This window comes from Musa acuminata, chromosome BXJ1-9 (genome assembly GCF_036884655.1).
Source record: "Musa acuminata AAA Group cultivar baxijiao chromosome BXJ1-9, Cavendish_Baxijiao_AAA, whole genome shotgun sequence".
Classification (NCBI taxonomy): Eukaryota; Viridiplantae; Streptophyta; class Magnoliopsida; order Zingiberales; family Musaceae; genus Musa; species Musa acuminata.
The window spans coordinates 13,885,233-13,899,029 of NC_088335.1; the positions used below are offsets into that span (position 1 = coordinate 13,885,233).

At 39.9% G+C, this 13,797-nt stretch overlaps 3 protein-coding genes across 3 annotated transcripts; 1 reads left to right on the top strand and 2 right to left on the bottom strand.

The window, feature by feature from the left end:
• Positions 1-113: 113 nt before the first annotated feature.
• Positions 114-3,993, bottom strand: LOC103998306 (calcium sensing receptor, chloroplastic). Its single transcript, XM_009419744.3, has 6 exons — positions 3,397-3,993; positions 3,067-3,312; positions 1,951-2,143; positions 827-968; positions 603-734; positions 114-513 (listed from the first exon to the last, which is right to left on the bottom strand). Exons 1-6 carry the CDS (start codon positions 3,976-3,978, stop codon positions 255-257), a joined length of 1,554 nt encoding a protein of 517 aa, XP_009418019.2. The 5' UTR covers positions 3,979-3,993; the 3' UTR covers positions 114-254.
• Positions 3,994-5,043: 1,050 nt separating this feature from the next.
• LOC103998307 (protein CHAPERONE-LIKE PROTEIN OF POR1, chloroplastic) lies at positions 5,044-8,196 on the top strand. The gene is made up of 5 exons (XM_009419745.3): positions 5,044-5,247; positions 5,367-5,458; positions 6,628-7,010; positions 7,704-7,780; positions 7,861-8,196. The coding sequence occupies exons 1-5, from the start codon at positions 5,153-5,155 to the stop codon at positions 8,006-8,008; spliced, it is 795 nt and encodes a 264-aa protein (XP_009418020.2). The 5' UTR covers positions 5,044-5,152; the 3' UTR covers positions 8,009-8,196.
• Positions 8,197-8,334: 138 nt separating this feature from the next.
• On the bottom strand, positions 8,335-10,444 carry LOC103998329 (tetraspanin-8). The gene is made up of 2 exons (XM_009419773.3): positions 9,591-10,444; positions 8,335-9,102 (listed from the first exon to the last, which is right to left on the bottom strand). The coding sequence occupies exons 1-2, from the start codon at positions 10,092-10,094 to the stop codon at positions 8,788-8,790; spliced, it is 819 nt and encodes a 272-aa protein (XP_009418048.2). The 5' UTR covers positions 10,095-10,444; the 3' UTR covers positions 8,335-8,787.
• Positions 10,445-13,797: the final 3,353 nt, after the last annotated feature.

The window sequence follows — 13,797 nt, forward strand, 5'->3', positions numbered from 1 at the left end:
AACCTAAAAAGAAACATTTTTTATGATTTAACATTTAATCAAATCTGACTATGGTTATTTGGCTGCCAGGTTACTTGTGTTAAGAACTTGTTGGATGCAGTCAGGAAGCAAAGTGGGACAATATAACCAGACTCATTTGTATTAGCTGATGCATGCATTGTACAATAACAACATAACATGCCATACCCTGCATACCTTATCTTCACAAAAGATAAAAAAAAGTTACAAAAGAATCACCTTCTGCCTGAGAATTTTCAGTTCTCAACGCTCCCAGGAAGAAGTTTCCTAGTCGACTGTAGGGCCGTAGAGCTGGTGGTTCCAAACCGAGCTGCAGCAGCAGGAATGACCCTCGAAGGAGACAGAACCTCAACAAGCGATGCATTGTATGAGTCTGTGCCTAAACGGCTCTGCAGCCATCCCTTCCCCCCGGAGAATCCATCCGTCACAATCCAGCAGTTCTTGAAACCAAGGCTGGTGAGTGTCCTTGCGACAAGTTTCGCTATATCAGAGTAGCTGCACATTTGAATTGTATTGTGTGCCTCAACTCACTATATCATGAATTTATAATGGAAAGACTGAAGTTCTGAGCAGCAGGAACTCACGAATCCATTATCACGATGTTGGATCCTTTGTTGATTTTCTTAAGGTACGAAATCTTTAGCGCGGCTATATCAGCTTCCACTTTCTTTGAGCTCGTCACAAGGCCCTTTATCTTGCTAGGAAGTTCCTCCAAACTACAAGAAAAAAGTGAGCTCAGTAGTCGCATCTTCTGCTGTTTTATATAACAACCAACAAGCACATAGGAATAGAAGGTAGAATTTCTTACGGCACTGAGATCATCTTGTTCTTTGCATTCGAGGGCAGGCGAGGAACACCAGCTTTATTTTTGTCTTTCTCTGATCTTATGTCAATCATAAGATAATTCTGTGCGGTTATCACGTCGAGCGCCTGAGCAGGACTGAGATTGCCTGGTGAAGAGCAAAAGAAAGGGACAAATAAGAACATAGTCGTCCACCAACAAAAATAAAGTTATTTTTGCAAGAATGAAACATGAAGCGTGAGAATTGGTAACCCAACTCTTGTATCATGTACATATACTTGTAGCATTTCATGTACCGTGTTACATGTGGCAAAATAAGAGTTAAGCTTGGAGTCTCCAAAATTGGGTGTAGATTGAATGAATAATGAACATTATCCAATTTTACGTATGAACCAGTCAAAAAGAAAAGTCACACTAAAATATATACAATAAAAGCTCAATGAACAAAAGATATTAACAACTCTAAGGCTTTTAGATTTTTCTATAATGTTGTTTTTACATAATTAAATGCATAGCTAATGACTAGCAAGACTAAGACATTAAATTTAAGGTAACAAGCTAAGTGATTCAATATGTAGGTCAACCAAGTAACCAGATATTAAATGATATATACTGTACCTGCACTCATACAATTATCTACTTCATTCCACATCCCAAGTAAACTGTAAGTCAGAATTGCTCGTTGTTAGTCTCTTTTTATTTATTACAAGAACTTCATTGTTCCTTAATAAGTCTAACTTCAATCTTATGCCAACAGAAGAAATTGATGCAGTCAAACTATTTCGCCACATTACCTTCTGCAAATTTCTCTTAACCAAAAAGTACAAGCTATTTAATTATAAATACAAAATGGTAAACCAATCCTCCTAAGTTCTCGAACAAGATGATCTGTTTGGAGAACAATGCTCTTCGATATAAATTCTCATTTAGTTTCTCTCCATTAATCCCTTATGATCGATGTCTTCCTTTTTTGCAAGCATAACTCAACTATTGCTCCAAGCTACGTAATGTAAGTTTCATGCATAATTGGTGTTGTTAGTTGCATAAACGTATAAAAAGACTAGATTTGAGAGTCAGAATATGTTTGATGAAAACCACATTTCTGGTTGTTCATCGAGCATGTAATTCACCTTTATAACCACGGAAGTTGAAAGAAATGGTGGACCAAATTGGTGGGAGAAGAAGGTATCCAACAAACAATGCTCCGGCAGTGACAACAACCACTGAAGGACTAGAGGATGTGATCTTCTCCACGGTTGCCGAAGCAAGGGGCTTTGCTCCTTCTATGATTTTTGTTGTCTGCTGTGCTGCATCGGCGATTGTCTGTTGAGATAAAAACTTCATCAGGAAGGTGATCCTCTGTATAAACTAGTACTAATGGAATTTGAAGAATCCAGAATTAGAGAGTTGAAACATCAATAATATCAAGATTCCACAATGAATACATAAGTACTTTGGACAGCCATAATTCGACAGAGAAAGAAACTTGACAGGCTCTTAACAGAAGTCATGTTAAATAGGATATTAATGTGAAATAAGCGTAAAAATGACTTGGAAGTTTAATCTCCTAGGAAAATAACTACAAGATTGATGAATAAAGACGATTTTTTATTTTGCAAAGGGTAAAGGCTCATGACCCGACCTGACCAAAATGCTTAAGACCTGTCCTATTACTAGATCGGTTCTATTACCAAATGTCATAACCCAGCTGTCTATCGATTTTATTTGACGTAAATCACTTACCAAAATGCTTAAGTTGAAATTGATAATAATATTCTCATTCGACCCTTATATGTTAATCTTAATCTTGTCCATTTCCGATATAGGATATAGGATCTTGCAATAATCTATCATGGTCTTTACCAACGAAACCCCAGCCGACATCTGATAAATTTTACATCTAAGCTAGCCAGTTAAGCTTAAAATTGAATAAGTTCTTAACTACGACATAGGAAGTCGAGGGTTCAAAACCACATCAGATAAATTTTACATCTAAAATATTGGTATGATAGGGGGCTCAAAACCTAATTTAAACTTCTAAAACATTGGTCTCTAAGGTGCTAGCTAACTTGTAAAGGATCATCTTAAGGTCCTAAGATCAGAACCAGTCTAACACCACTTACCAGTAGCAAAAGAGAGAGAAAAAAAGTATCTATCGACATTTTGTATTTGGCAATTAGAAAATGACGCACATTTAGCCTGGAATGCAGAGAAGAGGAGGAGGAGGAGGAGAACAAAGAAACAACCTGTGCTGCGGTCAGAACAGGACTTGGATCAACCCCAACGCTCTGAAGCGCTTCTTTGGCCTGCTTGGAAGCATCGGAAACCACCGGAGAGGCGATCTTCAAAGCCTCCTTACTGGCGCTCTGCAAGATCGGTAGCGCGGCGTCGACTCCTGGCTTGAGCGTCTCCGACAAGGACCTGAACACGTCCAGGGAGAAACCCCAAACACTCGAACCAACATCAACTACCTGGCCAATCGTGTCCTCCGCCTTCGATAGATGGAGAAGAAAGAAAAGATTTAGGGCAGTGATCTAAAGATAGAGAAGAATGGGGAAGGGGGCGTCGTGTGGAACCTTGGTGAGGGAGGAGACGATGTCTTCCTTGGGGAAGGAGAAGGCCCTGGCTTCGCCGGGGACGGCTGCGGAGAGGACGGCGACGAAGGAGAGCGCGGCGGGCGTACGAGGTGGGAGCAGAGGAAGAGATTGCTTTGGGTGAAGCAGCTTGGACTGATGATGTTGTGGCTGCGCCTGTTGTGGTTTGGACAGGGGAGGGCGAGGACTGGTCGACGCTGCCGCCGCAGCTCGGAACGCCACCATCGCCATCTCCTCTTCCTCCTCGTCTCCCTCCCCCCTCGCTCTACTGCTGCCGCTGTGTGTGTGATCGATGCGGACTTTTAAGACTGATTCGGTTGTGGTTGGCTCGATCGGGCGACGAGTGGATTGGGTGCGTGCGACAGTCGGCGATCGAGTGGTAGGTTGTGTTCGGTATAAGAGTAGATCTTCTTCGCCGGACCTTTTGTGTGGTGGAGGGTTGTCGAAGAATCTGACGCTGGATTGTGTGGACGAGGAGATCTGCCGGGTGATGACGGTGAGCGCCGCCGGAGCGTCCCAATCTTCTGGAGATTGCCTATTTCGTCCAATGCAGGGAACAGTCATCCGCACGCCGCCGCTGCCCCGCACAGATCAGGTTTTTGAGAGCCCCACGCATGCTTTGGGTCTCTAATACTGTACCCTTTCTTGACATAGACAGGTAATCTTTAGAAAATTGTAATATGTTTACAATTACTTGTAAATTTTGAGTTCTTAGCTCCATTATCTCTTAAAATACAACAAGATTTATTATCACCTCATAGTGATTGTTATTCACTAATTCTTAACTTGCTAGGCTAAATGTCATTAAGCATTGCGCTATATGCGTGTATATATCTTTGAATCTACATGTATGCTTGCCTACTTTTCATTAAAATCTACAAATGCTCCTATTTGCCAAGTAAGCACATAGAGAGCTCAAGCAATGTATTCTCTTATGGAAATCAAATTAGAAATCGTCATCTGTATCACACGTTTGATATTTCTAACCAACGTTAAAGTTTGATCTCAGAATTTTGCTATGAATAATAAAAGATTTATAAGTTGAAGTATAATTATTGTATATCAAGTGAATGATTCATAGTGTCTATAGTAAAGGGTGAAGAATATCTAAAAACAGGAAATGTTTTTTAAATTGTCCTGTTTTGGGCCCATTGTTTTAGGTTTTTTCTGTCCCATTTTTAGAATTCCTTAATATTTTTTTCCCATAATATTTGAAATGCTTTCCGCCACGATCCTTTTCTTTCTTTCTTTGTCCTATTTTTATATATTATATTTTTTGATATTATTAAATATACTATAATATGATATAAAAATATTATAATTAGATCGAGTCACTCCAAGTCAAAAGGTTAAAAAAATAAATGATTGACTATGAAATTAAGCATATGATTTTCTATTAGGTATTAGGTTCGAATGAATCCTATTAGAGAATTGAGAGGCAATACCCGTGAAAAATTCAAAAAATGACTTCTTTTTTTTTCTTTCGAAATTTCGTCCTTGTGTTTTTGTTTTTAGAAACAAAAAGCAATAAAATAAGAACATCAGGGAAACAGAGCGAGAGCACATCAAACTGGGCCGGACTTCTCCGAGCCCAACACTAGTTTCGTCCCCTAATCTTCCAGGGATTGCACTCTCGGGCTCTCTAATCTCTCCTTGGGGAAGAGAGAAGACGGTCAGAGGGGGAGACTTCCCAGGGTTCCTAAACCTACTCCTCTTGCTGCTCTTCTTCTTTTCTGAGATGGAGGCCGTCCGCCTCCCGAGTCCGACGAGCTGCTGCTGCTGCTTCTCTCGGTCTTTGATCCATCGAAGACCGTCTCTGCTCCTCCCCGCGAGGTACCCTCTCTTGATTCTTGCTCAGCTGTTTTTCTCTTGGCTAATCTCTCTACTTTTTTGGGGTATAGATCTTCTTGAACGTTTGCTATTTTTGGGTTCTTTTTTTTGTCGGATCGCAGGATGCCGGCGGGGAAGAGGGCTGGCGGAGCAGCATTTGGGACTCCGAGGTGCTCGTTGGACGCGGCAATCGGCGGCGGCAACTATAGTTACGGTACGATAGATAGTTTGAGGTTTGTTTACTTTGTTTGACGCAATTTAAGGGTAAAAAGGAGAAAAAAAAGAGAGGATCTTTTACTCTCTTGTTTTCAGTTCCAATTGAACTTTCTATTCTTCGTTAAATAGCCTAATGAACTGTGATCAGCTTCTTGGGATTTTGTAAAAGGAAGGAAAGAAAACACAGAAATAGATGTTCTAAATAGAGGTGGCCAAAGGGTGTTGGGAAATTCCTGCATAGTGATACGCAGTCAGAACTAAGGATTTCTTCGTTCCTGCTTAACTTTGTACAGATCGAAAGGTAAGGAAAAAATGTCGTACTAAATATATTAAAGTAGATGGTATAAAATCAACTATCAAAAGATAATCTCGTTAAATGGATTCATACCAGAGGCCAGCCTTGAATTGTTGCCACTTGCTTTTGTTGTCTAACCAGATGGTTTGAACTGAATTAATTTTGTCTATCATACATTAGGATGGAAGGCCGTGTTGATGGAAAAGACATACATGTACAATATAGAGGTGCCATTTTATGTGTATGTGCTTTTTCTAGGAGACACACTAGGTGCAATTCTTTGGTGCACTTTGTATGCCATCTTGATTGAGATGAAATGCAAAACTTTGGCCTCGATGAACCTCTGGACTTAGCACACCTTTACTAAATTTGGTTCCGTGTCGTTGAAATTGATTTCTCTTCATGCCTTAATATTCAGGAACCAACATGGCACACACCATAGTCTGTGAACATGCTCTGTCAAAGCTATTGGCTCAAACTAGAAATATGTTTTTCTTTATCGGTATGTGACTATGTTCTGAGCTATATGTGATGAGTTCTTGTGTCTAATACTGATCTTCTTATACTGTCCATGGATATTCTAAGCACATTTTTCTATGATTGGCCATTTGGCCCTTTTAGTTCTTGATGCATATGAGCATGACAATCATGAGGCGAGTTCATACATGAAAACGTAAACAACTTTTTTTTTTCTCGATGCTTAATCATAGATGTGGCATCAGGATTTTTTTTATCATCCTTTTCTGTATTTTTGTTGGATCTTTTATTTTGCATACTGAAAACAGAAGTGGTTTTAGTATCTGACTTTTTTTCCTTCAATTCACAACTGTATTCCACTATAATTTTTAAAGTAATTTTACTTTATTTTGCAGAGTATGTTCCTAAATTTCCTAGGATGAATATAAGGGATCCTTATAAGTGTCTCGGAGTCGGTCATGATGCCTCTGAAGAAGAAATCAGAGAGGCACGCAACTTTCTTTTAGAACAATATGCTGGGCATGAAAGCAGTGTGGAGACCATTGAAGCTGCTTATGAACGAATACTGTTTACCAGTTTCAAGGAACGTAAGAAAACAAAATTCAATTTGAAAAGCAGGTTAAGAAAGAAAGTAGTGGAATCACCTCCCTGGATGAAAAGATTGCTTGAATTTGTTGAGTTGCCTCCGACTGATGTGATCCTTAGAAGACTTTTTTTCTTTGTCTTCATGGGAGCATGGAGTGTGATAAATTCTGCTGAATCTGGACCTGCTTTCCAAGTAAATTTTCAATTTCTTTGTCATATTTTATGCACTACTATGCCTGTTCTAAGGGTTTTTCTCCTACAATGCAAGGCTGACAACCTATATTTGATGAAACATTTTCTCATCATCTTGTTTGTTTGCTTGAAAGTGCCTTTGAAAGCTGTAATCAACCATAATTTCCTGATTCAGCTAACAAATTTTGATGAGCAGTAGTTAATATTTGCATCACTACCTTTGCTAAGTACAGATTGATTGCTCGATGAACTATTAATGCTTCTTCATCCTGTTTTAGTATACACCTACTTGACCATACATAGTTCATGAGGTTATTGGTTGGCTGTTTAGCAATTTTCATCAACTCAAATCGGCTTTCTGTTTCTTAAGTACCTTATTGAAACCATGCTATTTGAATCGACAGATGGTCAGGAAACCTTGGGTGCACAGCACTTGACTATGTTTCTATTTCTAACTTAGCTTCTATCTTCAAAAATTAAACAGTTTTACCTGGATTAAGTTATGTAACTTTCTAGCAATTTGAACCGGATCGATGTTCACCTCCAATTCATGCACCTAAACTGCTCTGGAACTGGGCATTTCTTTACGTTTCTTTTTTATTTATTTTTTGAATGTATATGAAGCCAAGCTATTTGTATGCTAGTATTGATATGGCCTGTGGTTTACAATTTTGCACTCGTCTATATTCTGCAGGTTGCTCTATCAATCCTTTCATGTATTTATTTCCTCAATGACAAGATGAAGAACCTTGTCAGAGCATCGGCAACCGGGTAAGTGAGAATGCTACAATATCAAAAGAGTTGATTACAACAAAATCTCTCTGTTGCTTATCAACCACATTAAATTTCAGATTCGGGGTGCTTCTTGTTGGGTGGGCTGTTGGATCAGTTGTGGTACCTATGATCCCATCAGTTGTACATCCGAGTTGGACAATTGAACTCTTGACCTCTTTGATTTCTTATGTTTTCTTATTTCTAGCATGCACCTTTCTCAAATAAAGCCATTCTACCTTCTTGAAACATGTAGAATGAACTTTGGATTTCATGCAACCATCAACTAAATCAGCTTCCTCTCGGGGAACAAATTTTTTGAGCCATTTGTTTTTCCCTTGTACACCATAAAAGTGCCTGAATTCTTAGTAACTATGTATGCTTAACACCTTTAAAAGATTAGTTTCTCAAGCTCATATTCATTGTTACACTGTAATTTTCTCTTCTAATTGTCATCTGTCGTCACATAAAAGGAGAATAGGAACCTTATTCTGAAGGCAGCTATCCCTAGTGCATGTTGAGGAGCTATTTGAGAGAGAGAGAGAGAGAGAGAACATGTGCTCGTGTGGTAAGCGTTGGCCATGATATTCTTTTTTGTCTCCAACCATGTCCTTATCTGAAGGTCAAAAAATTTTTTCAATGCTGTTTAAAGTGCAGTCTCAATTAATTATTGCTTTAGTACTAACCTCTTAGCAAACATGATGGCTTTTTTGTGTCCAAATCTTTTACTTTTCTTCTCTCTTTTGTTAAGTGTGGATACATATCAAAACCTGGATTGGAGTGAAAACATTGCGTTTCGTTTTTCCTGTCCGTTAAAGATTGATAGGTTATTTCATTCAGTAGAATTCTGAAGTTTATGGGCCACCTTTAGAGTCTCCCGTAAGATGTGTTGTTTGGCAAATATCTCCATCAAAACGTGATGCCAATCATTTACAACTTTGAAAATGTAGCATCTGTGAGTGAGGAAACCACAAGTTACAGGCATACACTGAACCAAGGTGGAAAGATCAACGAGCATAGGGATAGTAACCCCCGTGCCTCTTAGCTCTATTGTTTCGCAGAGCACAACAACCAATTGAGTAGACTATGATGAGAAACACAAGGAGGGCAACATTGAAGATGGAAACCGCCTTCCACTTGGTCTTCAAGGTTGCAAGCACACCTGCCTTGCATGAGCCACAGTCGTAGCACAGCTTGTCCTGGTCATTGCTCCACAGTTTGCAGTCAGCATCTGTCGATTTAAGCCCTGTTGTGGGAATTGTCCAAAAAGTAGCATTCTTGTACTGGAATCCACAGAATGTTGGGGGCTTGCAGCACCCAGACTGCATCAAAGATCGAGAAGTGTGGTGAGATATGTCTGACTTGATGTTTCTTGGTTACTTATGAATAGTGTAGCAAAATCAAATATAAACAAGATTCATCATAGTTGGAATTATTAGAGTCAGATAGTCTTTCTCTAATCTATTTGTTTGCCTAGCTCAATTGTTTTCTGCTATCGCAGTTGCACGCAGAGAAAACATGAGAGAAAAATAATGTTACGATTGATTGATGTTCTCTAAGAATATCCTCTCTCGCTCTCTCTCTCAGAATTTTTGCTAGATAGACAATCTAAAAGATAGAAACTCTTCACTGAACGACCACAAAGAGCACATCGTCATCGATCAAAGTAATTAACAGTGAGATTGAGTGATTTAAGTCGTAAAAATAAATATCTATTCATATAATAAGACGGTGTTTATCGACATTATATTTCTTATATCGATGAAAGTTGCCGTGTATTACGTACGAGCAAGGTGAGAGGAAGCAGCACCTGTAAGGGTGATAGGTTTTTGGCGAAGAACTGGCTGGCCTGGAGACCAGCGAAGCCCTCAAACCCGGCGCATACTTGTGCGTCCTTCAAGCAGCCGTCGATCTGCCTCCACGTCTCCCAGTTCTCCACCCTCTTCTGCAGCCATCCCGAGTAGTCGCTGAGCCGGTACTCCTTGAACCCCACGCCCGACACCGCCTCCCCCACGCCCTTGTTCGTCACCACGAACGCGAAGATGGTGAAGACGATCATGGCGAGGATCAACAGGAACATCACGAAGAGGTAGAGCCACATGAAGAACGACACGCGGCAGCAGGCGCCGATCAGGCCCAGCACCGACACCACCAGGAGGAACCCGCCCAACACGAGGAGAGGTAGTTGCAGGAACCTCTCGCACTCCGTCGCGGCATGGAGACGGAACCACAGCCCGGCGCCGAGGATGGGGAAGGAGATGAGCAGGGTTAGGAAGTTGAGGAAGCCCACAAGGCTGTTGCTGATCTGAACCATTGTCTTCTTCCTTGTTTGACGTCGATCAATGCCAGTGAAGCCTTACCACAAGAAACATGCAACAAGGGAAGACGATCTCTCGCTCTTTCTCTCTCTTTGTCTTCTGTCGTTGGAGAAAGAGGAAGGGATACAGTTTGGTCTCAGCATTTCATAATAAAGAGTTGAGAGGTTGTCATGCAAGGTGAAAGGGAGGGAAAGAAGGAACAGCAGGAGTGGGCGATAGATGGGTGTTGGAAGATTCGTGAAAGATAGATGGAGGGTAGAGATGAGAGGCATCTATATAAAGGATGACAGTTAGAATCGTGGGGCCGCGGCTTGGCCTCGGTTTCCTCCAACCGTTTGGGAAATGATAGACAAGAGAATGTCGGGATATAAATAATTACGTCAATATTAATAATTTTTATTTTAAAAGGTTATAATTTGTTAATTCATTGAATTTTCTTTTTTTTGTAAATGATAAATAGCAAAAACGAGATTTTATTTCAAGACCTTCTTATTAATAGTCAAAGTCTTTACCAGTTGATATTTTCGACACTTATCACGTAAGATTTCGAATACTCAATGTTTACCCAATAAATTAAGGAAGTCAATCTTATATTTCGCATTATTTAATTTTGATTCAAGCTGTTGTTATTGCGTGTGGTGGCCACAAATTAATTAGTTATATTTTTTATAAACACCATATTAATGGAACTATTTATAGAGACCTTCTAGAAGAATCATATCATGTAACTATTTTTTTTTTTTGTGTTTCGTCGATCCAAAGTTTATATGGGAAGTTTTATTTATTAAAGCTTTTATATATATGATTCTTTTCTAATCAGTTAAAAACTTTGGGATCAGTGACGAAAACTCTTATCATTATATTTCTTTGTTTTGTCCAGTGATTAATTAAAAATATTTATAAAATATTTATTTTTCACTTCACTTGTACCATATATTTGTACAATCTCTCTCCACACATCCTTAAGTGGGGGGAGGTTGTAATAATTTCAATGTTAGTCTTATATTGAAAGTGAATAAAATTTTAAATTAATCTTGATGAGCATACAATTTACACTTAAACATGTTGATCAATAATTCAGATTTTAATTGATTAGTTATTCAATTGGATTTGATAAGTATTTTGAATCGATAATTCCAACTTAAAAAGTCAACTTAAATAGATTAGTTATTCAATATACTCAATTACATACAACATCAGGTATGGTGGTCTAAGAAGAGAAATATGTGCAGACCAGATTGGTCTGAGATCTCCAGAAAGATATTTGTAGAAGACGTGAGCTGCTCTCTTTGATGTACTACTGAAACAAAAAGAGTAGCGGTGGATGCGCAGTACTGGTTGGATTACATTAAGTACATTGAATAACATGCAGAGTTGTGCCAGTAAAATTTCCCAACACTTGGCATAGGGTTCTCTGTTGCAGTCTCTTTTGTTCAATGGATGAGTGACGAAGACATGTCAAGGACAGGTAGTGCAGAAGAACCTCACAGGCCACAATATAAAGGCATCACCTACCTCTCGAGGGCTCTCGATGATTAAGATTCCGCTGGTACGGTTCTATATAGAACTCGATTACACCGAGATATTTGTTGAGTGTTGATTGCATCTGAAGCTCCCGTTCTTGCAAGGAGAGTAGAGAAGAACAGCTTGCAGTATGCAAAAGGGAAGGATGTGCTCTCAGGAAACATCAACCTCAAGCCCCACTTTAACCAATCAATCCATCATAGAACTTGTTCCAAGCCAAAAAGAGGAGTCTTCGCCATTGTTCTACTCACCTACATATCCGTGTATACATCTTCGCATGCCCAAACATGCATCATATGCTCCATGGATGCAGCATGTGGAGGCATTCGAGAACCCTGAGCAATGGACTCTAGCTAGCTTCGTAGAACTTTACGTGGTTAAGTGATGGCAGACTGCTAGTCTCGAAATCGACCATCAATTTCTGTAAAAAGCTTCCATGGTTGCATTCTGTTTAAGCTACAGGAGACCAGATTCTGTGTCCTCTTTGGCAAATCACATGCAAAATGGTGCAACTGCAGTGTCCTTGCCATGTAGAACTGTCTCAACCTTCAGATGGTTAAACCCGTTCGGATAGATTGAAAATGATATCTCTTCGATACTCTCAGAAGCACGAGAAGAGAGCTACGGCAACAAAGATGGCACGATGATGGAAGCAGAGGCCTATAAATTATTTTGCTGCGGCATCTCCTCCATCAACTTTTGGGCACAAAGCAAATCATCTAACGTCCACCATCCACTTGGCTTAGTTCCTAAGAAAGCAGCTACCGACCAGCACTATAAATCGAGCAGTGATCTGTCTCTCCTTCCAAGTGCACAGAGGACGGAAGGAGAAGCGAAGACATGGGAGGAAAGAGGGGTTCTTCCAAGTCCTTCGGCTGCCTTTGCTTCGGGAGGTCGAGGAACAGAGACGAAGAGGTTGACTGGGAGCAGAGGTACACGAGGAGGATAAGTTCGAGCGATGAGGACCGGGGACGATGGATCGGCGAACCGGATGTGGACAAGAAGGCTTCAGATTTCATCGCTAGATTTTATGCTTCACGTTTCATGGACTCTGAGCATCAGGCTATCATGGTTTAGGTTCCAAGTCGCACCATTTTTTTGTGCTTCTTCTGTTCATCTCAGTGTGTCACGTAGTGTGTCCACCACAATGACTGCACAACGGAGAATAAAAGCTTGCCATGTTTCTTTCTCTCAATTTAACCTTCGCTTTGCTTTTGTCTGCCCGTGTCGATGCTTCTGACCGCTTGTGTTGATAGTTGCTGTCGCGGAAGAGTTAAGCTTTTGTTATACAGGCAACAAAAAAAATCTATCTTCATTTTGAAATCTTGCAAGAACATGCACTAACTAACATCTTTGCCATGTTTGTTTCTCTGGATCAAGAAATGAAGGAGGAGGAAAGATTTTCTTGCCACGTTTGTTCTTCTCGATCTGGAAGAAAGATGTTAGCTTTTGACTGATTCTTCATATTATTCGGTGATATAATCTAATCTTTACAGCGAAATAAAATCTCGGTTTCCTTTCTTCAAGCTGCTAATGTTGCAGACTGTATCGACTCATAAATGACTAGCATCGACAAGAAAGTAGTCCACAGACACTGTTGTTGTTCGGTACAACGATTAATCATATAAACTGCAACTTAATGTGCATGCGAACTCGATATTCTCTCAACTCTCGATGAATCTACTCCGATCCAGCTGAAGTGCCCCTAATTTGTTTCTCAGCGGTGCAATGCAGGAAGCTTTGTGATTCCACTGTTCTACACGAAGTGACAATATCAGGTGTTTTTGTGCAAAACCCTAACCTGTAGACTGTGTGCGCATAAAAGAATAATTTATCATGTGCTGATTTGGATGATGATCTTTGTTATGACTCTAGCAAGGCTAATTTGTTTCTCTTTGCCATCTTCCGAAAGCTATGGAGCAAAACCTTCTCTCTTCTCCATGACTCTCAGCATTTTCCATTGTTTTTCTCAAGTTTTCCACACATGCATCTTATCTTAATCATCACCTAACATTCATTCTCTTTTAAGGTCTCATTCCAGATCATTCTGGAGTACTCTTTTCTTCTCTCATATATTCTGACATTTCACTACTCATGAAAAGAACTCCATTTAACCTGAACATTCTTTTGGGGGGCATCAAACCTTGTTCTTTCCAGCTGTTGCTCACGAACGAG

Coding starts and splice junctions, on each gene's coding strand:
- LOC103998329 (XM_009419773.3), bottom strand. CDS start 10,094: ATGGTTCAGATCAGCAACAGCCTTGTGGGCTTCCTCAACTTCCTAACC. Junction 9,103..9,590: donor AAAACCTATCACCCTTACAG/GTGCTGCTTCCT, acceptor TCTTTGATGCAG/TCTGGGTGCTGCAAGCCCCC.
- LOC103998306 (XM_009419744.3), bottom strand. CDS start 3,978: ATGACTGTTCCCTGCATTGGACGAAATAGGCAATCTCCAGAAGATTGG. Junction 969..1,950: donor CAACTTCCGTGGTTATAAAG/GTGAATTACATG, acceptor GCTCTTCACCAG/GCAATCTCAGTCCTGCTCAG. Junction 514..602: donor AACATCGTGATAATGGATTC/GTGAGTTCCTGC, acceptor TCAAATGTGCAG/CTACTCTGATATAGCGAAAC.
- LOC103998307 (XM_009419745.3), top strand. CDS start 5,153: ATGGAGGCCGTCCGCCTCCCGAGTCCGACGAGCTGCTGCTGCTGCTTC. Junction 5,248..5,366: donor TCTCTGCTCCTCCCCGCGAG/GTACCCTCTCTT, acceptor GTCGGATCGCAG/GATGCCGGCGGGGAAGAGGG. Junction 7,011..7,703: donor AATCTGGACCTGCTTTCCAA/GTAAATTTTCAA, acceptor TATATTCTGCAG/GTTGCTCTATCAATCCTTTC.